The sequence below is a fragment of the Macrotis lagotis genome, chromosome 7 (genome assembly GCF_037893015.1).
Source record: "Macrotis lagotis isolate mMagLag1 chromosome 7, bilby.v1.9.chrom.fasta, whole genome shotgun sequence".
Lineage (NCBI taxonomy): Eukaryota > Metazoa > Chordata > Mammalia > Peramelemorphia > Peramelidae > Macrotis > Macrotis lagotis.
The window spans coordinates 38136232-38163422 of record NC_133664.1 but is presented as its reverse complement, the minus strand read 5'-3'; the positions used below and the strand labels follow the sequence as shown (position 1 = coordinate 38163422).

The following is a 27191-nucleotide window of genomic DNA, read 5'->3' as shown; positions in this document are numbered from 1 at the left end:
CCTATGGGCCTTCAAATACTTTGGTTTGAAAAAAGAATGAAAATAAGACTCAGGTGATCTTCTAGGATGGCTTTGTGTCCTTTCCCTGGAGTATTACCCCCTCTGGGAATCAGTTAAGTGTGTGTGTGTGTGTGTGTGTGTGTGTGTGTGTGTGTGTGTGTGTCTATGTGCCTGTGTGTGTCTGTGTTGCTTATTTGTGTGCCTGTGTTTTCTCCTTCCTTGGTGTCTGAGATCTTATGAAAGTACCTGACATCATACACATGAAATAAGTGGTCAATATTATAGTAAGGATTCTGTCTGTGATGAGAAGGTTTTCAGGGTTCAGCTAACTTGCTAATATGGCACTATTTCCCAATCTCTGCTCCATTAACTTCAAGATATGTTTGGGAGCATAAACATGATCAGAATGATGTACTGGCATGATTTCTTGGGTAGTAGTATGGTAGATGGCTTAGAGAGGGAATGCACAATTAGGCAGTCTTACATTCTTTATGTGACAAGAGATGGTGAACTGAACAAGAAGGGCTGAAAAGAGCATGAAGAGGGAAATCAGCTATAGTAGATGTTGCCAGTATAGAAATGCTAGAATTTAACAGCTAAAGTCTTCCCTCCAAAACATGTACATTTGCTTAATTTCTCTAGTTCTGATGGCATCATCTTCTCAGTTGCCCAGCTTTGTATATCAGAATCATCTTTGGCTTATCTCTGAGTAGGACAGAACCAAAGAATCTCAGAGTTTGAAGGAATTATTGCCAACTCATGCCTGAACTGGAATACCTACTAGAATATTTCAAACAAAAGGTCATCTAACATCTGGAGGCAGGAAGCTTTCTACTTCCCAAGTTCTGATTTGGACAGCTATAATGATTTGGAAACATTAAATTTATAATCCCTGCAGCTCCCACCAACTGCTTATATCACCTTTGGAAGCAAACAGAAAAGGCAAATTTATCTTCAATGTATAAACTTTTCATGAATTTGACAACAATTGTCAAGGAGAGTCTACCTATGCAATATTATTTTTTTTAGATTTTTCAAGGCAATGGGGTTAAGTGGCTTGCCCAAGGCCACACAGCTAGGTAATTATTAAGTGTCTGAGGTTGGATTTGAACTCAGGTACTCCTGACTCCAAGGCCAGTGCCCTATCCACTGCACCACCTAGCTGCCCCTGTAATATTTTTTTGCCCCTGTATAATTAAACCTTACACTGCAGCTTCTTTCACTTGGCACCATGGTTAAGTGTCAGACTGATTAGTAAGTTCTGGGAATTCAAAGAAAGTCCTTAAAGAGTTTACTTATATCTTAATGGGGAAGAAAATATATAAATAAATATTTAAAGATACCTACGGTGTAGATGGTCTTCATTTCTTAACAGCTACACCAGGGCCTCCTTACTGGTCTTCCACCTTAAATCTACCCTTTCTTCTCTATAACCACGTCACACGATTTCTGGAAGTCTACTCAAAGTTCTCATTTGACCTGAACCTCTACTTTGCCTTATTCAATTTCCCCTGTATTATAGTTACTAAATTAAACAAATTATTGTGGGTCTCCCATTAGATGGTAAGCATTGTGAGTGCATTCCTCTCTCCTTCATTTCCAAGATTCAGTGGAGAGTATTCACATAATAAGTACTTAATAAATGCTATTCAAGTTGAATATTGATCTGGCAAAATCCCTTGTCATGTAGGAAAGTTATTTTAGGGACCATCGCTGTGCTCACAATACATGGCTTTCATTGCTCCCTATGCATTAACAAAATATAAGTTAGAAAGAGAAAGTATTTCCAGATCCATATTGGGTACAGAGATCCCAAATGCAGTTAAAGCCATAATTTAGAAAAATTATAAAAAGTATAGGGAAAAGGTCAGAGTGTCCTAAGAAATTCAATGAAAGGTCAAGCTCTAAGGTATTCTTCCACCTACAATTACACAATGATTATAAAGTTTTTCTCTGAAATTTGCAGAGATATGACCTACAATATGCTAGTTGAGAAACAAAGGTCAATAATGTCATGTAAATATCTGTAACTCCTCTATTTGTAAAGTTTTATGTAATATTAATTCTAGATTCTCAAGGGCCAGGACAGCAGAGCATCAACATGGACAGAGCCTGCTGAAGCAGAAATTCTTCAAATGGAAACCCACTGGAGTACTGTATGTCAGTCAACTGAGGACCAACCATGTTAAGCTGAGAGGGCTCCATCAGCAGACTAGTTAACAAATTTTGAGGGCAGAGCAACTCTTGGAGACTATCTGCTTCTACCAAAAAGAAAGCACCCATTAAATTACCATTAAATCACAGATTAAATTACATAAATACTGAGATAAGAAGAAGAAATATCAGTACATGGTTAGACAGAAGCATTTTGTCAAGGGTTCTTAATATGGAGTCCATGAAATTCTTTTTACTTCCATAGCTATATTTCAACAGAAGTGGTCTCCTTTTTATTCTTATGTATTTTCATTTATACATTTAAAACATTCTAATAAGGGGTGCATAAGCTTTTCAGATTACTAAAGAGTTGATAACCCTTATTCTTTTTATTAGAGGAAGCAAGGGGACAAAATATTTTAGATATTATGTATATTGCATGCATTTGTTACACATACATACTTAGACTTTATATCTATTTTAGAGATGTATGTGTGCATTAATATACACATATATGAACATGTACATTGTACACGCAGATATATGTCCTTATCTTTGACTTCATTGGCAGAGGGACCTCCCAAAATGGAAATTTCCTCTACCAATGTAGAATTGTGGCCATCTGCAAAGCATCACCTGAGGGGTGGGTAAAGGATCAGCCCATGGCCTGGCCACAGATCAAGATTGTGTCAAGCTGTTCTTAGGGTTTTCTTGATTGGGAGGTCACCTAAGATTGCAGAGTAGGGAAATAATATCAAAATGCTGAGAGGGGCCCAGGAGGATTATGTGATTTTCCTAAAAATCACTTATTTCATCATCTTCAGAGGCAGGTTCACAACTCCAACTTTCCCTCAATGCCATCAGAATCTTTAACTGAGCCCTGCCCCAAGACCTAAAGTCAATCTTCTCACATCCTTTCCCACCAAATGGAACTTATCACTTTAAGGAATAGACAGGGTGCATTTTTCAAGACAAGTTCACCACCTGAAAGCAAAATTAGATCATACATTACCCGAATTCCAGCATTTCCTTTTTCTCCAAAGACTCCAGGACTGCCACGTGAACCCTAGATTTGGAGAGATAGGGAAGGAAGAGGGATGACAGGAAAAGAAAAATAATGATGTGAAATTCTTTTTTGTTCTGTGAGTCCTAGCAGTGAATCTTTTCCCATTCCTTCAGTGTTGGATATGATGTCATACCTGTTCTCCAGTAAACCCTTCCATTCCATTGTCTCCCCGGTTGCCCTATGGTGAAGAGAAAGCAGTCAGGATTTCAGCTCAATTATACCATGGCAAAACCAATCACTACTCAAAAGACCTTCTTGGGGGTAGGGTGGGGTTCTGAAAATGGAAAACCTTTTTATCAATTCAAAGTGGAGATGGACTTTTTGGACTCTTTTCCAAATTTGATGGAGCTTAGTTTTGCATGTTATGTAAACGAATACTGTGAAGAGTTAAGAAGTCAAAGTTAGGAAAAGAAGAAAGCAACACGGTTTTATTCTTAAATCATGGGCCAAGGTACAGGAAAAGTCAATATTGTAACAATTTCAGGGACCGTTTTAAAATATGATTGAATAGCAATGACTTGCTCTTAGGCAATTGTCATAACAATAAATTTCACAAGATAGCATTAACACTCAACTGGTTGCTTGAATACCCAGGGCTCTCTTCTTTTGACAAATGATTTCTTTTTATTACGTTTTCTCCTCATTCCAGTGTGCTAATCTTCCTAACCCAAGTTCAAGAAATCAGTAGATGAATAGGACTTGAAGGATAAACAATCACTGGGAGAAAGATGTGATGAGCAACAAAGGAGTTTAGCCTTCTCCTTCCCTTTCCTAGTATTTAGAAAAGAAGGCAAAATCCTCTGGAATTGGTATGCTGTGCCTTGGAGACAAACAAGTGCCTTGGAGACAAGACAAAGCTCACACAGAAAGATTGGAATGAAAGATCCTAGTCTGGGAAATGAACCGAAGGAGAGTCTGCAGCAGGCTATATCTATACTTAATGACCAATCCATTAGGTAGGAGCTTGAAGGGTAGTTGAATCATTTAATAAGGAGAGAAAACATTGGTTCAGCATAAGGACTCAGCAGAAATCGCCACCCTCTTCCTTCTCCTGGCTTGGCCAGTGCCTTGAAGACATTCTTTCTCTGGGTACTCTTCCTGCATGATATGATAATGGCCCACTCCACCAGGGAGTCATTCATTTCTATTTCATAAAGTCTTGAGAGAAACTCTAGGCACTCTCCATTTTCATTATGGTACATGGGTGCATACTGTTATGCAGTTTGCTAAGATAAAATGATCTAGCTGTCAAGGAGCTGACCTTAGAAATAGGAATTTGAGCCCTTAATCTGACACTTAGTGCCTGTGTGACTCTGAACAAGTCACTAGCCTCTTAATGTTCTGAATAAATATCTAAGACAACAAATGGCAGAGATCTGCATTGGTAGATGGAGTTCCTTCACTTTGGATTTCCCTTTGCCAATGAGATCACAGGTCAACATTCTATTACCCATATTAGGATTTAGATCTTTTTCGCTGAGCTCTTACTGATAATTTTGCTTTCCTGATAAATGACCCTTCTACCATCATCATCATCATCAAGATTCACAAACATTTATTGAATGCCTACTGTATACTAAGCTCTAGGTTAAGAATTCATGGTTACCCAATGTATCTGTCACTCATCTGCTGAATGAAGTAAGATTTTTAGACCATGGTTAATGAACATATGTTCTACTTACCACACAGGATGAGCTAATCAATCAACTCTCACAGACCTCGGATAAGTTCAAGCTTCCTGCCCAACTTTACTTAGTGCCCCACCAAAGGGGGAACCAGAATTATGGCTATGATCTCATGTGACACAATGATATCAACCCTTTCTGATTCTGGATTAGCAGGAAAGCAGGGCTATTCACAGATTTACTAACACCTCCCCCCTTCCCCCCACCGTCTAAAAACTGACTCCATCAGCTTCTCTCAAAGTCAACCCTTATCTCACCCTTCACCCTGCTGATTTGAGAAATCCTAGGTTCAGGCCCACATTTGTCCAGACTATCATGGGGATGATTTAATCAAAATTGAAAACATTCAAAATTCTATCATATACCATTGCCTTGAAGCTGTACACAGTTTACCAAATATTTATTAACCCTGATTGCTGGACCAGCAACATCTATAACATTTTCTCTTTTTTTTCCATGAATTTTGTAATCTTTTATATTGAAGCAAAGCAAAAGACAAGATTTCCTATTGTATTTACTCAAGAGAACTCAATTTCCATTTTAAGAAGAGAATAAAGTACTCACCTTTTCTCCAATAAATCCTCTTGATCCCTGAATTTTAGAGAGAAAAAGAGTTGTTAAAATGAAATGTAGTATGCCAGCGTAATTTATAATAAGGAAAGACAAATAAGATATCAAAAGTTGGAATTTCTCCCCCAGAGAAATTGATAAGCTAGGGATATTTGACCATTGAGAAGAGAAGCTTTTTTATCAAAATACAGAAAGTTGAGGCAGGAAGAAGACATAAGAAGACTCTGAATGGCAAGGCTCCTCCAGATGAGAAGGGTATTACCTAAGGCTTGGGTGGGGGGAGGAAGGAGAGGGAAAGAGGTAGGGAGAAGTCAATTAACACCAATGACTTTGATCTGCCACCCAAGTGACAATGATTGTTTGCCTGACTTAGTGAAGACACTCCAAAAAAGCTATAAGATAGGATTTTAACTAAGAATTAATACTAAAGAGTGAAGTCCTGAACCATCTCAGGGGTTGAGTTCTACATAGAACTCTAGAAATGATGGCAAAACAAGACAAGGACAGTGACTCATTCTTCCTTCTGGACAATGCTTACCTTAAGCCCTCTTGCACCTGGGCATCCTCCATCACCACGCTGTCCCGGTGCACCAGTAATGCCTCTTTCCCCCTGTGGGACAAAAGTACTTCAGATTGAGCCTGCACAGTAGAAGACAACCAATTATTCATCTCCCTCAATACTCCATCTTCACTTTGGACACTTTGGCTGTTCCCAATGCCATGAAAATGCCAAAAGAAAGTTCTTCCTCTTCATCTCTACCTTCACATCATATCATCATGTGAAAGAAAGAAAGAGAGGAGGGAGGGAGGGAGGGAGGGAGAGAGAGAGAGAGAGAGAGAGAGACAGAGAGAGAGAGAGAGAGAGAGACAGAGAGAGAGAGACAGAGAGACAGAGAGACAGAGAGACAGAGACAGAAGAAGGAGGAGGGAGGAAGAATGGAAGGAAGGAAGGAAGGAAGGAAGGAAGGAAGGAAGGAAGGAAGGAAGGAAGGAAGGAAGGGAGGGAGGGAGGAGGGAAGAAGGAAGAAAGAAAAAAGGAGAAGGAGGAATCTATAAACAATCAATTTATGGTAAATCAGGGATTATAATTAGTACATTGTTTGTGAATATCAAAAAATGAAACATCTAAAAATGATGATCTTTTAAAAGCCAACATGACTTCATCAAGAACAGGTCATGATAGATTTAGTTCATTTACTATTTTTGGCGGGGTCTTGACAGGAACTGGATCAGGATAATGCTGTAGACAAAGTTTACCTATATTTTAGAAAGACATTGAATAAAGTTTCTCATGTTGTTCATGTAGTCAAGATACAGAGATGTGAGTGCTGATCTTTTGGGTGCATTTAGAAATACTTAAAAGATAAAACCCAGAGAACAATCATTAAATAGTTCAATGCCAATTAGGAAGCAGGTCTTAGTGTTCCCAGGGATCAGTTCCTGATTCTATTCTGGTTAATATTTTTATCAAGGACTTGGGTTAAGACACAAATGATGTCAATTTTGCATATTGAACAAAGCCAGAAAGGAACACTTCCTCTTTGGATGTGTATGAGGCAAAGGATAGAGAAGAGTTCATCAAAAAAATCTGAGGATTCTTCACCTCACCAATGAAATCCATTGAGAACAAAACAAAGTCAACTACAAGTTCAATAGCACTGTGATGTTCAGTTTAAGAAAAAGACGGGAAATCTCAGACTTCATTAAAAGAGCCCAGAGGGAAGTGAGATTGGGGGGGGGGGATGTAAAATATAAAAGTAAATAATTTTTTAAAGAGAGCCCAGAAATAGAGAAGTGATAGTCCCTTGGTACAATACCTCAGACTATTTCTGGAGTATTTTGATAAGGTCTGGGTACCACATTTTTTTTAGGTTTTTGCAAGGCAAATGGGATTAAGTAGCTTGCCCAGGCCACACAGCTAGGTAATTATTAAGTGTTTGAGACCAGATTTGAACCCAGGTACTCCTGACTCTAGTGCTTTATCCACTACACCACCTAGCCGCCCCTGGGTACCACATTTTAGATGAAAAATTCACAAGCTGAAGAATGTCCAGAGGAAAGTCACTAGGACATACCATGGATAAGGATTTATTGAAGGAACTAGAATATTTAGCCAAGAATAGAGAATATTCAGGAAGGGCATGATAATTGCCCACAACTGAAAAGCTATGAAGAAAAATGAGATCTGCATCCAGAGGAAGAACTAATAAATAGAAATTTGGCTAGAATAATTTATATATGATAATTCTGTAGTATATCTGAAAGGAATAGTAATTGTACAAAATAGATTTATAGTTTCCTATGCTATGTTTTACTGTGCTATGGAAATGCTTGCTTTGATTCATAAATTAAAAATGAAATTTAAAAAAAGAAGAATCTGAAGTGCTACCTTTAGACTTGTTCTCTATGGAGGTAGACTAGTCCAATGTAAACTAAAATGACCTAACAAGTAGTAGTAACCAAAAATGGAATGGGCTGCTCCAGAAGAGACTGGATTTCCTCTTACTGATAGTTTTTAAGCAAAGGAGGGATGACAACTTTGGAGATATTTGATAGAGAAAAATGACTGTATAAACCTATCCCTCCCATTCTGTTCAGCTATAGACTGGGCTACAGAAACTCTAACGTCCCTTACCATCGTAAGAGTATATGTGATTTTGATTAGGCTACTTTTGGTTTCTTGAAAGTTTTTAAGCCCTTATTATCTAATTTAATAAAGATGACACCTCCACGTTATCATCTTCTGGATACATACACACAACTCAATACAGATTACTTATGGTATACCCACTATAAAAGATCATGCCATAACAACCCAGTTTTATTGTACACAGATCTTTCTTTTCATCATTCTACTTGATACAGAAACTTATAATAGAGCATAGTTACAATTTATCTGTTTTAAATCGACAAAAAGAACTATAGTTAAGAACACCACTGTAAAGACCTTGGTTCAGTGAGGTAAGCAACTGTTAGACCATTTTCAACACAGTTCTTCAGTATCCAATTGACATTTATTACTTACAGGTCCACCATCATCACCAGGATAGCCAGGCATTCCATTAAGACCTCTCTCTCCCTGAAAACAAAATAGAATTTAATTCTTAAAATAAAAATTCATTCAGTATTGTTCCTCAACTCTGTTGTCGATTCAAAGTAATGAAACTAACTATTGCTGGTTCCCTGGAATGACATAATAAATACACTTGTCTAAATTGGAATTGATTGTAGAAACTTCAGTGTTTCTTTCCTTCTATAGACACAAACTTAAAACTATCCCTTTCTTTTCTAAACTTGTATAATAATTGGGGCAGTATAAGACTTGCCCTTAGTTTGTCAGAAGTAAAGGTTTACAGAAAAATTCTATCCTAAAGATAAGATGTTCATTTTAATAATTATAATAATGATGGAGCATCAGAAGCTAACCCTTTCTCAGTAAAGGAAATAGAAGATTGTTGGGTTTTGCTATGTGACTTTACCCCCATTCATATAGATATAGTATTACCACTGAAATGAACAGCTTTGAATGTTAATTTGTAATAAGAGAAAAAAATCTTTAAGATGTAACATTTGTTATAAATGTGTAAATGGAAAAAATCAAAAAAAAATTAAATGGGATGCTCTGTAATAATAATAATAACCAGTCTTGGCCTGAAAATAGATTTTAAAATATACCTCCTTCCATTTTTGTAGATATGAAAGAGTATGGGCATATGATATCTCACATATTGTGAGACTCAATGAATGTGTTGGGTTAATTTTGCTGAATAGTTCTTTTCTCTTTCTTTAAAAAAATGTTGCTGCAAAGGATGGCTCTGGTGAGGAGACGGTAGAATTGAATGGGAGGAAGGGTATTTTGGAAATGATGGTGATGTAAAAAACCAAAGATCAGTAAAAACCATTTTGAAAAGCAATATTTAAATCCAGTTAAAAATGATCAGTGAGCAATCTTCTATTCCTGATTAACCATGGAAACAACTAACCATTGAGTCCTACCAGAGATGTCAGATATGGATAAGTTCACTGCACTTTCTGGACATGTCTTTATTTAAATGTCTGTGGTCTGGCAAGAAAATATCTTTAATGATTCCCAGGTTTGGTTTTCTAATCTTGCAACATTGATTATAGATAGCTAAATGAGAAAAATTTAGTTCTCAAATAGTTTATTTTTCAAGAAATAATGACACATGATCAGCCTTGGTGGCAGAGGGAAAACAATGAAATACCACATTGATAAAAAAAAAAAAGACTATAGATGTAGAGTGTTATGTCTGTTATGTACTGTCAGTTGCCTTTGTTTAATGTTTTTTTTAATAAAAGAGGATTCTGTAAATCCAAAGGGCAATAAAATTGTGCATACTCTTTGAAGCAGCAATACTACTGGATCTGTGTCCAAAAGAGATCATTAGGAAAAAAAGGATTAAAAAAAACTCACCATGTACAAAAATATTTTTAGCAGCTCTTCTTGGCGTGGCAAAAAATTAGAAATTGAGGCGGTATCCATCAATTGGGGAATGGCTGAATAAATTATATGATTGTGATGGAATGCTATTGTTTTATAAGAAATCATGAGCAGGTGGACTTCAGAATAATCTGGAAAGACTTGCATGAACTGATGCTGGGTGAGGTGAGCAGAAGAACCAGCAGAACATTGAACACACTAACAACAACATTGGGTGATGATCAATTAAGACAGACTTGTTGATTTCAGAAGGACAAGAATCAAAGACAATTCTTAAAGCCTTGTGATGGTAAATGCCAACCATATCCAGAGAGGGAACTGTGGAGTTTAAATGCAGACCAAATCTTCTTATCTTCAATTTTTAAAAGTTGTCTTATGTATTATGGTTTTTTCCCCATTCTGATTTTACTCTTCTTTAGCAAAATGAGTAATATAGATATATGTTTAGCATGGTTAATACATGTATAGCCTATAGAAAGAAAACTGTGAAACTCAAGACCTTGCAAAAAAAAATAATTGTTGAAAACTACCATTGTACATAGTTAGAAAAATAAATAAAATATTTCTTAAAGAAAACTAAATAAATGAAGATTCTGTCTGAAGGCTCATGGAGGTGGGAAAGGAACTATGGGGCAAAAAATAAGAGTTATAAATAAAACATTTTTTTTAAAATGTTATTGAGATTACGCAAAGATTAACTGGAAGAAGTATTGAGTTCTAAAGGAATCCTTAAGAAAAAAATAAAAAGATGACACAGAACCAGGAAATTCATCTTGGATTTTGATACTGAGCTAGGATTATAAAGCAGTCATAATAAATCTGTGGGAACCAGATGGTCAGTTTTAAAGTCAATGCAGATGAAACCTGTTTCTTTAATGGATTTGAACAAAGGAATTCTTTATAACTCAACCACAAAGATAAATAAAGGCTAACCAGAAAACTTGCAAATTAGCAGGTTTATCAGACAGATCACTGTGTTATCTCAGTTTGGTGATATAAAAAAATTGTCAGAGTGGAGATTCTTGGGATGTACTTACTAATAGTTAAATATGTGGGACAAGGGATATGTTTTGTGGCCAGGTGAAAACTTGATGGCTGTAGCTCTGTCTCCTTAGCATAAAACCTTGAACTCAGTAACTACATGAGAGTGGTCAATAGAATGTTTGAGCCTATGAGCCTAAAGCTATTGTCATTGATATACATCCATGAGTGGTAGAAAGAGCTGAGACAGACTCCCTAATAGTTCTCCCATTGGATGACATGTAGTTATTAAGTTTAATAAACCCAGTAGTCTGCCCTAGACTTCACATGGGCCTTCATTTCCATGCCCCACTCCTAGAGTCCCCAGTGACTTGGATAGATCAATCTAGGCCTTATCTTATTTCCTTCCAGTATTCCACTGCACTTTCTGCATATCTCTAGCCTTGCCTGGAGGAGGAGGGAAACAACCCATTCCCTTCCAGCTTCACCTTTTAGAACGTAAGTTCCTTGAGGGAAAAGACCTTCTTGCTTGCCTTAACTTGAATCCTCTGCACTTAGTATTTAAGAGATTAATAAACATTTCTCGAATTAAATTTGAATTGAAAATACCATTTCATTCAATCCTCTCCTTTTGCAAATGCAGAAAATGAGTCCCAAGAAACTGAATGTCCATGTCATACAAATAGAGTCTTGTGACTCCAAAGTCAGCAAGCACTCTACGTTAAATGCCTTTCCATTGGAACAACAACCTCCTGCTAGCAATAAACAAGTTGTACCTGGAAGACAATTGATGCTGTCACCTCGATGCCCCAACAGTTTAGAGTTAAGCCCTGGTCCTAATTTCTATTTCAAAAATAAGACCAAAGTTAAAAAGAAGTAGAAGACATTGATAAAGCCTCTCACCGTTATCCCACGGCTCCCGTGTACTCCAGAGTTACCAAATTCCCCCAAAATTTTGCAATTAACATTACAGCATTCCCTTTCTACAACTGTGTCCTAAAAAATAGAATTGAAAAAAAAAAAGAATTTAAAGAAAGAAAGAAAGAAAGAAAGAAAGAAAGAAAGAAAGAAAGAAAGAAAGAAAAAAATTTCCATTTTGTTATTTGGTATCCAATTTTAAAAGAAAAAAATTTAAGATCCAAATTTTTTTAAGCTAATGGGCCTCAATGTGGGAGGGTGTAAATGTCCCAAAGAACTTACCAGTTGCCTCATCAAAAGGCTTGGAAGAGCATGCATCATGATACTCAGAGGTTGCTTATAACCCAATCCACGGCCAAATTCAATATCCTGGACTTCTTCTAGATTCTGCCCACTTTGCAAACCAACTAATATAAGTGCGTGGAGACCTTGAGAGGGAAACATCAACAATCACCAAAAAAATCATTTTTACAATGTGGGTTTCTGATTATTTTGCCTTTGGCCCAGACCTGCAGATAGATACAAGAAATATGTTGGCCCCCAAAATACTAATTTGCCTGTCTTACACCTCCCAACTCTGTTGGAGATCTTAGCATAGTGGACTAGAGAACTGGACACTTAGTTTTGGAAGGGACTTTAGAAGGCATGTAGTTCTACCCCCATCATTTTACAAATTCTGTCTCTGGTACTTAGCAGGAATGACTTTGGACAGGGCTGTACAGTGGGAAGATATTTTGACTTAGAGGAGAATCATAGGACCTGAGCCTGAATGCTGGCTCTGCCACTTAATATTTAAGCAATATAGGGCAAATGACTTCACCTCCCTGGGCTGGAGTTTCTTCAGCTGTAAAACAAGAAGATTGTACTAAATAGTCTCAAAGGTTCTCCAAGTCTCAATTTCCTCACCTATAAAATGGGTATAATAATACCCTGCAGAACCTATCTCATGAGGTTATGAAAGTGTCCATAAAAGGCTTTGCCAACTGTAGAAATGTCCATTAATAGCACTACTCTGTGTAATAATCCTTATGACAAGCTAATAGAGGACTTGGAGTCTGCAGAGCACTTTATCATTTTACAAATGTTATCCCATTTGATCCTCACAACAACCCTGGGAGGAAGAGGCTGTTATTATTTCCATTTTACAGATGAGGAAACTGAGGCATAGAAAGGATAAGTGACTTGCCCAGAGACACATAACTATCAGAGGCAGTACTTGAATTCAGGTCTTCCTTGGAGTTCACATCCAAATGAGTCACTTCTATATCATGTATTAACATAAAATGTAGTTGTTTTGATTGTTTTTATTTGGTTTTGTTCTCAAATTTCTTATAGGCCTCACAGGCATAGATTCATCTTCATCTGACATTCTTCATTCCACGCATACTCATTTATCAACTTTCATTTACTTGTTTGTATACCAGTTTCAATTAACAGTCACAAAGGACTGGTTTTATAGGAAACTTTAAGGCCAAAGAAACATACATGATGGAGCAGTCTGGAAATCAAAAAGTAATGTCTGGGGGTGGCTAGGTGGCGCAGTGGATAGAGCACTGGCCTTGGAGTCAAGAGTACCTGAGTTCAGATGTGGCCTCAGACACTTAATAATTACCTAGCTGTGTGGCCTTGGGCAAGCCACTTAACCCCCATTGCCTTGCCAAAAAAAAAATACAATGCCTGTCTGTGATGAGAGGGATAATGATAAATCCACATTTATATCATGCTTCCATGCTTGAAGAACATTTGACAAATAATACCTCACTGGAGCCTGGAAAGGAACAGATGAGAAAATTGAGATCCAGAAAGGCTTAGCGACCTTCCCGTTGTCACTTAGCTAGTAAGCATCAAAAGTTACCCTGAATTCCAGCCCTCCTGAGCCCTCCAAAACCAGCTCTCTATTTACTATAAAACACTGCACAATGCCATAACAGTAACACTGCATAGCTGTCTCACCATACCTTTGAGACGAAGGAACTCAGAAATTTCTTTTAGTCTTTCCAAATCATCATCCAGTCCGTCTGTGAACACTAAGAGAACCTGTTATTTAAAAAAAAATAACAAAAACAACAAAAATATAAGTGCTAAGTAGAGGCATCTGTCCAAAATGGGATACAGGGATATCAAGGGTCCAAAATCCATCTTAGCCACCTACGTTAACTTGAAGGTCATTTTGATAGGTTTGGGATGAAAATTCTCAAAAACATTGCCTCTTCATCTGTGACTTCACCTCTCCTCCCAACATGCTTTGGCTCAAACCCATTGGTTTGGGGGTGCTATGTCCCCTCATTTGGACTGAACAGATTATGGTATACTAATTCAAAGAAACACCATTGTGCTATAAGATATAAAGAGACAATTTCAGAGGGACTTGTATAAGCTGATAGAGTGAAAAGAGCAGAATCAGGAGAATAATTCCTACCACAACTTCAGTCCTGTACCGACAAATATTTCTGAAAGACTTAAGAGCTCTGATCAATGATTAACCATGATGCCAGAGAACTGATGAACAGTGCCCACCTCATAGCAGAGGAATAATGGATGGCCTAAGATGCAGAATGAGAAATGTGCTTTTTGTGGACAAAGCAAAGATGGAATTTTATTTAATTAACTTTTTTCTGTATTTTTTTCCTTTCCTTTTGTTTTCTGCTTAATTGTTTGCAAGAAGTGGAAGGTTTAAAAAAGGTATGATAATGGGAAAAATATTTTTTTAAAAAGGGTATATTGTACCAATCCTCTAAGTTGCAGTACTGTGGGAGGTCCTAGACAAGAGTTGCCCAGGATTAATAGGTTTTGGATAGGAATCATTAGAGGAAACATTCATATTGATGAGATCATAAGAGTTACTAGAGTATTTGAAGTGACTAAAAACAGCCCAATGTGCAGACTTGATAACTATGCAAGCAATAACCTGAAAGATAGGATTCCTCCATAGAAAACAGTGATCTTTCTAAAGTCATTCAATGTATACATAAGGGGAATTTGTACACTGGGAGAGTCCATACAAATAAGGGTCTTCTTATCAATTCTTATTCAAGAATGTTGGAGTCAGAATATAAATTTTCCCAATAATGACAAAAACTAGAAACAGGCATTTTTATTTTTAATCTGGACCTATAGTTTTATTACTTTAGGGAATGTCCAATGAGGTCACTCCCACCATCAATGGGAAAGATCCTGTTCTGCAAATTATAATCTTAGAAGGTAGTTTTGGAGCCCCAAGAGATTGCATAATTTGTCCAAGGTCACAAAGTCAGTATGTGTCAGAGGCAGAATTTGAACCTAAGTCTTGCTGGCTCATAGACCAGTCTTCTGTCCACTCCACTATGCTGCCTATAAAACAGATATTAAATATAGAAAATACAATGCCTAAATAGGAAAACGTGTATGGAATACTGTGAGAACAAAACTACAGGAATATTCAGATGGTCTGAGTGGAGATTCAAAATGGTAGCCCCTACCTTCACTTTAGCAGAAGTTAAACTGAGAGCCTTCTCCCCAAGGGACTGCACAAAATCCACATTCATAAAGTTGGTCACTGTGTCATGGTAGTCAAAGAACTTCTGGATGATCCCTTTACTGTACTTCTCAAAACCCGAGTCAAAGAGAGATCGGTCATCAGGACTGGGGATATGGTAGCGGAGCCTCGTATTAAGTGGAGTGCTGTCCATGCAGGTGATGTTGGACAGCAGAGTCAATCCTTTCATTAGGTCTGGCAGCTGTTGCTGCAATCTCTGCTGCACCAGCCTGACTGAATTGGAAGTATCAAGTCCTACCGAGATGTCAATGTTGCATTCTACACAAAGGGGGAGACAAAAGTCAAAATCAAGCTAGTCAAGGAAAATTTTGCAATTTCAGGCATATTCCCCAAACTTATGTCACCTTAGACACAACCCTGACTTGAGGCTATAACTAGAGAGGACTCACAATGTGCATATTCCATTCTGGGAAGACCTGAAAAATTGTGTGGCTGATTTTCCAAAGCACCTTCTACTTGACTACTTCAGGGAAGTAAAGATAGTGGGTACCGGGAAGTGACAGAAGAGGCATCCCCATCTAATGGATGCAGAGGGCTTAATAAATAGAAAGAGTCCTCCCAGTCTGAGGAGTAGTGAAATAGAGCAGAATATGTCTACTCAAAACCTTCCCCTCCAAAAATAATGCATAAGATTCCTCCTATGACTTGGTTAATGTAGGAAATTCCCAAGGAGAAAATTCCCTCTACCACTGGAAATCAGTCCTTACTCTACTGCATGATCTTAAAGAGACACCTGGCATACTCAGAGATTAAGTGACTTGCCCAGCTATAGATAAGAAGCAACTTTGAACTTTAGTCTTCTTGGCTCTAAGATTTGGCTCTTGTTATATTACACAACAAACTGGACCATGGGAAAACTTGTAAAAGATTAAAAATGACTATATAACACAGAGAAATGTGCTTCTGGAAGGATGATTTTCCCTGGTCCAAATGGGTTTATTTATATGAGTCTCTGAGCAGTAGCTGAGTCATTTCCTCTGCCCTAGAACTGACTTTAATGATTATTGTCCCGTCAACCCCTACCCACTTCCAATAAGAAGTTGAGATGGATCATTAAAAAAATTCAGGGTTTAGAAGTGTTCCTCTAAACTAAACTAAAATCTAAACTCTAATCTAATCTAATCTAATCTAAACTAAAATCCTGAGCCATTCACTTCTGACACAGAAAAGAAAGATCACAGATACCAGGAAAATTAAACAACCACACTTCAGAAGACAATCTGTTAAAACAAACATAGTTCAGGGGCAGCTAGGTGGCACAGTGGATAGAGCACCCGGCCTTGGAGTCAGGAGTACCTGAGTTCAAATCCAACCTCAGACACTTAATAATGACCTAGCTGTGTGGCCTTGGGCAAGCCACTTAACCCCATTGCCTTGCAAAAACTAAAAACAAAAAACAAAAAAAAAAAAAACCAACAAAAAAAACCCATAGTTTGTATGAGAATATCACCCATGAGAAAGGTCAATGAAACATAAAGCATTAAAAAGCAGCTGAGATCCAGCCATGCTTATTTTTGGATTCAGTGACAGTTAGTCATTCATCTTTCTTAGATAGCTACTCATCATTGATGACTTCCCTTCCCTTCGATAATAGAATTCTTAAAAAATGTACTTGAAATTCCCCAGAAGTTCCTAAGTTCCTATATCCATGATGACTTTGCCACTGGTTAGCTTCTGACCACAAGACATTTGTCTGCTTCCAAGATAAACTGCATATATCATATTGTACATGGCTATTTGCAGGATGTTTCCTCTCATTAGATTGGGAGTTCACTGAGGACAAGGACAGTTTTTGCCTTTTTTTAAATTCCCAGTGCCTCGCACATAGAAGGAATTTAATAAATGCCTGTTGACAGAACTTGCTATGTGGTTGTGTTTAAATACCAACATTTCACTTTTTCCAAAAATCCATTTTGTATAACTTTTTTTTTTTAGCCTGCCATAAATTTAATCCTGATCACAAATATCTAAAGTATTAGATTTAGGATCAGAAAACCTTATTACTTCATTAACCAGCTGTGGGCTCTTGGATGAGTGACTGGCTCTGAGCCTGAGTTTTCTCATCTGTAAAATGGGGATGAAGCTGCTTTGCCTACCTGGTGAGTCAAATGAGACAATGTATTTTATAAGTTGTATAAAAAAGTGAAGTGTTAGCTTTGGGATTAGGAAGATCTGGGTTCAAACCCTCCCTCAGACATACTTTGGTCAAAGTGAGCTTGGTCAAATCCTATAAATTCTCATTGTCCCCAGACAATGAACTTAGACTAAAATCTGCAAAACAGGATCAATCTTCATTGATGATGTCAGCTTCCTCATAAGACATTTCCTAAAGTAGAGAAATCACAAGTCCAGACCTACATTTTCTCTTTTGGGAGAAGGAGGGTCTGTGAATAGTTGAGCTTTGCCCAAGTATTACATTCCTCAGGGAAGAATGAACAAGTCACTCCAATCTTTAATGACCTAGACAAGTCTCTAAGCCTCGGTATTATAAAGAGAATTTATCTCTCTATTTCTAGGCAGAGGAAATTTACTTCTAGGGAATTCCCTATATCACCCTATATCACCTCTATTTCAAACAGTGGTGACTTTGAAAACACAGGTATGGTGATCAAAAAAAAAAGGTGTATATAATGATTATTCGGTAATAATTGTTGCTGATCCAAATACAAAGCAAAATTCAAGAGTTAGATAGAATCTGGGATGAAGGACACCAAAATAGCCACTGCCTGGCAATTTTGTTAGCTACAGGGTATCTGAATTTGGTAGTTGAAACAAAGGCTATTTATAATATATGTGTCAGGAAGAGTTGGAAGAAACAATAGAAATCATATAACAGAATACTTTCTTGAGACAATTACCAACCCAATCACAGCTGACTACACTAAGCTTGAAGCTTTGCTAAGAATTTTAAGTGGATTATCTTATCTGACCATTACCAACAGGCCTGTGAAGTAGGCACTGCTAAGATCATTGTCCCCTTTTTCAGCTAAGGAAAGAGAGGGATGACATTCTTTGCCCAGGATACCATAGCTAGTAAGTGTCATAAACAAGATTCCAATCAGGACCTTCCTTGATGGCAATGTGACAATCTGAGATCTTCAAATTCCTAGTAAAGCTATGTCTTTTACATTTGAAAAGAAAGTATGCATTTGTGTCTCTCAAGCATGCATTCTAATTTCTGATCTTAGCTAATTATTTCACAGTGTTCTAACCCCATAGAGTACCAGTCCAGGAAAACTCTGGGTGAATCTAGACCTTGGCTTCTCATGAAAAGTCCCTACCGTTCATTCCACCAGCTTCTGGCATAGCTGAGCTTTATTTAAAATGAGATTCTTAATGATCAATCTAGGGGGAAAGCAGATCTACAGAAGCCATACATCAGTCAGTACCAGGAAGCTAGATTCTGAGAACACTTGTTTCTCCAAGAGTCTTTGATGAAACAATAATGTTTCGTGCTAATAAATGTTCTGGGAAGATTTCCTATAGATAGTTGAAGATTATCAATGTGTTGACTAGATTGATGTAAGCATACTTTAGGCTGGATTGATAGTCACATGAATTATAAAAATTTATGTGCTTTTTAAAAATTAGACAAATCCCTTAAGTCCTATGGTGGCCGATGTAGCCTCCCCCAGTTCTTAAAATCCAGAGAAAATATTGAGTGTAAAAGAAAAAGGTTTTAATCATAAAATGGGTTTTAGGCTTTATCTTTATAGACAAAGCAAACTAGTGAATTTGATGGATACTGACAACTCAAGTGTGAGTCTTTGTGGCTAGGCATCTTTTAGTTTTTGGTCTCCATTAACAAAGCCGTGACTATTTTTTGATTTTGTCTTAGGAATGTAGGATATTAATATCTTAATTAACTAATTCCTTCTTATTATTTTGAAAATAGCCTCTTAACCTTGGTCACCTTTCTGGACCTTTGTTTTCCTAATCTTTAAGATGGTCTCTAAGGTCTTTTCTACCTCTAAATCCAGGTGCCTATGAGTCTGGAAGTACTGCCAAAGAGATATTGATCAAAGGAAGACTTGAACTGATGCAAAAAAAAGAAAACAGAAATGCATCCATACTTCCATAATGTAGCTCTTCTAAATCAGGGTTCTACATGAATTGGCATTTTTTTACTGGTACCAACCTGTGATTTCATCAGTGTAGAAAATGCAAAATATAGAAAATCCCTCCATCAGAACCTATTGACAGCTCATCTGGAACTTGCAACCTTAAAGAATAGTTCTGAAACACTGATTTGTCCTTAGTCATAAAGATAGAATTTGCCAGAAGAAAGATCTGAATCAAGCTGGATTTTCCTGACCTCAAGGCATCCTTCTATTGACAAGACCCTAACAGTGGATATAAAAATAGAATCTCTATGTCTTGAACTCCCATTTATCTCTTATCTGTTTCCTTGACTATTTTTATTTATTAAGGCTCTAATGAAGTTTTATACATATTCCACAAGAAAAGTATCTCCATCTTTTATCAGGAATCCCCTTGAAAATGTGAATTATGCATGCACTTATATTCTCACTCACCAGGAGAAATAATATCACTGGGTGCACAGAGCTCACTGACCACCTTCCTCTGGACAATGCCCAGTTCTCCAAAGTCACCCACCACAAACACCCTCTTTGCAGTGCCAGCAATGACCTGAAGTTCAAAGAGGTTGATGGCACCAATACCAATGGCAAAAATGTTGATTTTTTCATTTCTCAAGTCACTTGCTGCTTCCACTACAGAATCACTGGACATCCCATCAGTAATGACTACCAGGCTCTGTATCACATTAAGGTTCTTCCGGCTCCCCTTATCTGGTACAAAAAAACTCTTTACAAACTTCAGCCCTTTGCCAGTGTATGTTTTGTTTCTCATCTGAGTAATCTTGTCAATCTGCTCATTGATTTCATCACTGGAGTAGAAAGCATTGAGGTAGAATTCTTTCTTAGGATCAGTGCTGTACTGAGCAACCCCAATGCGAACCCTTTCTTTGCCAACAGTGAAACTATTCACCATTTGCTTCATAAAAGTCTTCATAGCAGTGAAGTTTCGGGGATGGATGCTCAAGGAGCCATCAATCAGAAACACAAGATCTATTTGTTGATAGTCACAAACTGTAAAAGGAAAAAAAAATCATTTTTTAAAGTCAAAAACAGGTTTGGAAGGGCAAGATTTTTGTCCAAGACTTTCTCCCTTGCTATTTTTCCTGTCTTTTCTCTTCCAATCCTAGACAATTGAGGCATTCAAATGAGCAAAAAAACAGGTTTATGTCTTTTTTTAAGAAATCATGTTAAACAGAAAAGAAATTAGGTTATGGAAAGATAAAACCTTTAGTGTACTGTGAAAAATGTAGCACTGAGCTGATAAGGATAGAGCAGAGATCTGTGATTTCACTGATAGACAAAACTCACAGGTAAGGGAATACCCTTCAACTCTCTATCAGTACGAGGTAGTATCTTTTCTACAAATTAGATTAGCTGGAAGGCTCAACAGGTAGAGTGCCAGTCCTGAAATCAGGAAGATCTGAGTTCAAATCTGGTCTCAGATACTTACTAGCTGTGTAACCTTGGGCAAGTCACTTAACCCTGATTGCTCACAGCCTGGGCCATCTACAGTCATCCTGATTCATATCTAGCCACTGGACCAGATGGCTCTGGAGGAGAAAGTAAGATTGGTGACTTAACACAGTCCCCCTCACTCAAATCCAATTCATGTGCATGTCATGGCATCACCTCCCTGATGCCATGATCTTTAGAAAAAAAAAGATAATGATCATCACCATCATCATCATCATAATCATCATCATTAGATTCTGAGAGAATTGCTTGGAAGCCCTGAGAAAATAAGTACTTTTCCAGTCAGTAATTGTCAGAGGCAGAACTTGAACCTAGGTCTTCCTGGATTTGAGACCAGTTTTCTATCCATTACACCACATATACCAGCATCAGTCTGGAAGGTGTGACCAAACTCAGTCATAGACTATGGCGGGTATATGGGTATATGTCCCCAAAAAAGGATACCAATCTGTCTTTCAATTCTGACCACCTCAGATTGTTAAAAACACCCAGATTTTTCCCACAATTAAAATTCTTATTGATAATAATTTGGGTAAATATGTAAACTGATTTAACTAATATGACATTCTGATTTTTTTCATAAGAACCTAAGTTCAAATTCTGACTCTACCCACAAGACAATCTTAGGCAAATCACTTTGTTTTCCTGTTCTACCAATGGTTACACTGGGAAAGAGTTTCTAAGATCTCTTGTAGTTCCTAACTTTGGACTTTATTGTCCTGAGTTTGTATCATATAATTCAGATGGTTAATCTATCGAATACTGATCAACCTCATGGAGCTCCCCAACTAGGCAGAAACAAAAGATGTGTGTGTCTTTGTGTTTGTGTGTGTCTGTGTCTATATGTCTGTGTGTTTTGTTTGGGGGGAGTGTTGTGAGGGAAAGGAACAGGGTAGAAGAGTCATAGGCAATATACCCTTCTAGCATTAAAGCAGGGGAAGCTTGGAGGCATCTAGTTGGCTCAGTGGATAGATCACCAATCCTGGAGTCAGGAGGACCTGAGTTCAAATTTGACCTTAGACACTTAACAATTACCTAACTTTGTGACCTTAGGCAAGTCATTTAACCCCATTGCCTTAAATAAATAAAATTTAAAAACAAAAGAAAGGGAAGTTCAGCCAAAGACTAGATAGAGCAAAACTTTCTTTGATAGTCACTATTCCCTGTGTTTATGTGCTTCTTATGTGTATCATCTCAACAGATCTCATTCTAGTCTGCTTCCCTTCTGAATGAACTATGCTTCAACATCTGGTATTTGTTTATAGCAAATCTTTGATAACTCAGAGAAAGGACATAGTCTCAGAGTGTGGTCTGAGGATCTCTAGAGCAATCTGAGATACTTTCAAGCAGTTTGCAAGGTCAAAATATACTAATGATAATACTAAGATATCAATTTTTTAAATGGTAAATATCAATGGATATAATGCACAAAAACAAAAGTTCTTGGTGGTGGATGTCTAAGGTTTTAATGGTTGGAAGGGGTTCTGAGACCAAAAATTTGAAAACCTTTAGACAATTGGAATGAATTCTGGATTTAGATTTAAAAGACTTGGGTTTAAATATCAGCCCTACCCCTGAGCAAGTAATCTAAGCTTTCAGGACATTAGCTTCCTCACTTGTAACACAAAGAACTAAAGGGAATCATTTCTACATTTTGTATCTAGGATTCAAGAGCATGATCCATCCATGAGCAAGCTAATTCCCTAAAACAACCTGTTTATAGCACAAGCCTCTTATCTTCCCCCTGGATACTTTATCAAATAGATTATTCACTTAGACCTATTCTTTGATCTCTGATTCATTAATGCTCCCTAATTATCCTTGGCTGAGAGATCTAATTCTCCAAGCCACAGCCTGCTCCTATCCCTAACCTCCAGAAAGTTAGATGAGGTTCAGTGAGTGCTCTGAAGCAATTTTATGTGAACTGAAAAAAATGATAAAGACTTCCAACAGGAGAAAAAACCATAGCAAAAATAATTACAGCATCTTTTATATATCAGAAGCTGACTAGATAATGCTAAAACCCATCAGGAAATATTGTAGTTTAGTCAGGTTGGACTGTCCAAATAGCTACAAAAATGAGATCCAACTGGAAAAAAGCTATTGGAGAAGAGTTACATATTTGAAAAGAAAAAAAAGACTCACTATTTTTTTTTGATTGATCAAAGACTAAACAAAGTGAGTGCCTAACAAGTGGAGATTGGCTAAAAGATTTGTAATATGAATGCAAAGCAATATTTTTATATAGTTAGAAATGACAAAGATGAAGAATTCAGAGAAACATGAGAAGACTCAAATGAACTAAGTCAGGACAAAGAAAGGAGAATAATGGGACAATATATCCAATGATATAAGCAACAACCACACTTATTGAAACTAGACACTTTCAAAATTTCAATGAAATTCCTTCATCTTGGGAGAGGGTAGGTCACCTACAGAGGTAGAATGTTTGTACATGCTTTTAGGTCAAATGCCTCATCATCTATTTTCTTACTTTCATTGTTGTTTTGTTGTAAGGGTAAGGTTCAAAGAAGGGCAGTCATAGTTAATTTGGAAATTTGGGGTATTAAAAAACATTAGCTGGCGGCTAGGTGGTGTAGTGGATAAAGCATGGGCCTTGGAGTCAGGAGTACCTGGGTTCAAATCTGGTCTCAGATACTTAATAATTACCTAGCTGTGTGGCCTTGGGCAAGCCACTTAACCCCGTTTGCCTTGCAAAAAAAAAACCCTAAAAAAAATTAGCAATAAATCATTTTTTAAGTAAAAAGAAAAAAGTTCACCTACTTGGTTTTGATTCATCACAAATGGCAAGAGTCACTTTTTCATGGAAATTATGAAGTTCATCATAACTCTGCACCATGAATGATCTTTCTGGATACTTCGTGATCATGAGAAGTTCTGGCTTCTTGACATTTTTTATCCCAATGGCAAAGACCTCAATGTTAGCTTCTTTCAAGGCTTCTGCTGAGTTTTGTAGGTACCCTCTTTCTTTAGCCTCAGTTGGTTTGTTGGTAATGAGCACCAAGATCTGGGTGACACCCAAGGATGGGCGACCTCCACGCATCTCAGTAAACATTACCTTAGCAGAGGTTAAAGCTGTGGCTGTATGGGCTTTTCCCACCTTGGGTTTCAAGTGTAAAATGGCTTCCCTGATCTGAGTTTTGGTAATGTAGGTATCCAATGAAAACAGGACTTCGAGCTTATCACTATAGGAAACAGCTCCAAATCTCACATTGTCCTTTCCAACCAGTGAGTCATTGACAATGGCTTCCATGAGTCTGTGAATGGCCGCAAGCTCTTGGTTGGTAGTGGTACCAGATGCATGAACCAAGAATAGAATATCTGCTACTTCTGTCCTTTTGCAGGCTATGAGAAAGGAAAGGAAATAAGTGCTAGCATATTCATTCATAAAATATATTATGACCTTGGACAAAACCATGCCCTGAGCTATTATAAATTTCCAGGGAGAAGGTGAGAAAGTAGGGGATCCTAGTTTAAGAGTTTCCTCCTAGGAATTCTAGTTCATGCCTAGGAATTCTAAATCCTAGGAATTATGGTATGTATGTAATATTATATATATATATATATATACATTTTATATATGTGTGTGTGTGTGTGTGTGTGTGTATCTTTTCCAATATGTGAAAGCCATGTGAAAATAGAGTGAGCTTTGATCTACTCAGGACCAAAAAGGGCAGATAAAACTCAATAAAAACAATCTAAGAGGCTCCTCTGAAGGTGGGATGGGTAACATAAGGACATAGAGGGCTCTCAGAGGGCTTTAAGTAGAGACTTTTAAGTAGAGACCAAGGATGGTGCTAGGGCGAGCATCCCTGACTGGAGAGCACACAAAGAGAGGACCAGAATAGCCATTCAGTGTTAAGTCTTTACACGTCTATGACTTCCTACCAGATACACTTGATGTAGTAGATAATCTCACAAGAACTCCGTGTGAAGTCTCCCCACACCCACACACATATATATAGCAAAGAACTACAGAAAACTTTTCAATCCAATTAAATCTAACAGGTATTCTTTACATGTTTCATGTGCGAATTTAAAAAGCAAAAACAAGCAAAACAGAGGTCTTCTGTCACTCACCCTTCTCCAAATTGCAGAGCCTAAAAAATATCTCCTTCTCCAAGAAAAGGAGGGAATCAAAATTATCCTCATAATACACCTTGTCCTGGGCACCTGTGACCTCCAACATCTGGGAGTTATTAGTCTTATGGGCTCCAATGGCAAAGATCTTGATTCCTCTGTCTCTGAGGGCCTTGGCTGCCATTTTCACATCATCCTTGGATTCGCCATCAATGATTATGATCAAATACTGGGGTACATTAGGTCTTCCTCCTTTTGGACTCTCAAAGTAAGGGGAAGAGAAAGATAGGGCACTTCCCAGTTTGGTGCCTTCTTTAATTTGTACCATATCAGAGATGGCCTGAAGAATGTCCACTTTGGAGAAATATGTATTGAGCTGGAACTCTACCTGGGTGCTTGAACTGAATTGCAGGAGGCCAATCTGCACTTTCTCAGGACCAACATCTGATTCGTTTACCATCTGCTTCACAAATTCCTTCATCTTCTCAAAGTCTTTAGAGCGGACTCTCTCAGAGCCATCAACCAAGAAAAGAATGTCTGCTTTCATATCTTTACACACTAGGAAAATGTAAAAGGAAAAAGGAATATTCAGTGTCTGAATTAATTTAATAGAATCCACCCCCCCCTTCACCCAAATCTCTCCCACCAAAGCAATGTGGCAGTTTAGGCAGAAAATGTACCAATTCTTCTGAAACTGGAAATCCACTCTGATTTATAAGGCACCGCCTATCCCTTTCTAAGCCAATAAACCATTGTATGACTATGTGTGAGTGGACACAAGACAGGATCATAAAGTGTACTCTTCTGGGTAATCATAACTTTCTGTGTTCCGGGTAAAGTGCACTTTCCATGGGTAATCATAACTTTCTGTATTCCCCTTATTTAAACTGTATTGAAGAGGGGACATTGAAGCAGGGTAAATGTCCACCCTAATGGATGATAGGTGGCAGTTTGGGGGGGATTCCTTCATCTTCCTTACCCTCTGAGAAGCAGATGTCCTGTATGACCTCTTGCTGGATATACTTTAAAGAATCAAATTCATTCACAAAAAACATCCTATTTCCTGAACCAGAGATCTCAATAAGCTCCTCGGTGATAGCAGATTTGACACCAATGGCATAGATGGTGATATTTTCCTGCCTCAGTTCCTCTGCTACCTGGGCCACTGGGTCCTGGGACTTCCCATCAGTGATGACAATGAGAAAGCGAGGAACTTTGTCCCTGGTAATATTTGAAAAAAGATGCTTCATGAACCTCAGCGCCTCTCCCGTTTGGGTGCCCTCTTCTATTTGGCGGATATTTGTAATGGCCATCTTTAGCTGGGCTACACTGGTGTGCTGGCTGATATCAATCTCAGTTTGGGGCTTGTCTGAGTACTGGACAACCCCAAACCGCACATGATCTGCACCAACATGGAACACACTTATCAGCTCATTCATGAATGTCTTCATTTCCTTGAAGTCTTCAGAGTTTATACTACCTGACCCATCAATGAGAAAATAGAAATCCGCTTCCTCCGTGTTTATGCAACCTAGTCAATGAGAACAAAGACAGTTTAAAAAAATACTACAGATAGTATTAAGCCCAGATAGCCTGAGAAATCAGTCTATCAACACATCCTGTACTCCAAGCATTGGGCTAAATGCTGGAGACATATGGACAGAAAGGAAACAGTTCCTGTCCTCAGGAAGCTTTTATTTCATGACTGCCTAAGACTTTTCATGTAAGAGATGAAGAGGAAGTATGATGCAGGAGAAAGAGGCTTGGATCAGACCAGAGACTAAGATTGTACCCTGACTCCAGTATTAACCAGCCACTCTCTCAATCACTCTGAGTCGCTCTCTGAATATCAACTTTTCCATCATTAAAAAAGTAAAATTGATTTAGAACCAGAAAGGACTTTGGCGATCATGTAGTTCACCACCTCATTTTAGAGAAGAGTTGAAGGTGACAATCCAGGGCTCTTCCATTTTTTCTGCATTTTAAGGGGAGATGAATATTGTCACTCTCTGCTCCTTGGGGGGGGCAGGAAAAAGGACTTTAAAGGCTTAAAGTGTGCTTGATATAAATGACACTGGCAATGATGAGGATGACAAGCATGGGCAGAATGAAAGCTGTTCTCACTCACCATGACATGATTGGCATG

The 27191-nt window shown here is 37.8% G+C and overlaps 1 protein-coding gene across 1 annotated transcript in view; it reads right to left on the bottom strand.

Annotated features, from left to right (window-relative positions):
* The window catches only part of LOC141494023 (collagen alpha-4(VI) chain-like), a gene marked incomplete at its 5' end in the record, with an annotated part of 103895 nt that overhangs the window by 65905 nt on the left and 10799 nt on the right, over positions 1–27191 (bottom strand). The window contains 11 exons of the mRNA XM_074195212.1: positions 3167–3220; positions 3354–3398; positions 5470–5496; positions 6014–6085; positions 8501–8554; positions 11822–11914; positions 12119–12264; positions 13795–13873; positions 15295–15629; positions 25046–25603; positions 26025–26576. Coding sequence (XP_074051313.1) covers positions 3167–3220; positions 3354–3398; positions 5470–5496; positions 6014–6085; positions 8501–8554; positions 11822–11914; positions 12119–12264; positions 13795–13873; positions 15295–15629; positions 25046–25603; positions 26025–26576 — 2015 coding nt within the window. The remainder of the gene's footprint in view (positions 1–3166; positions 3221–3353; positions 3399–5469; positions 5497–6013; positions 6086–8500; positions 8555–11821; positions 11915–12118; positions 12265–13794; positions 13874–15294; positions 15630–25045; positions 25604–26024; positions 26577–27191) is intronic.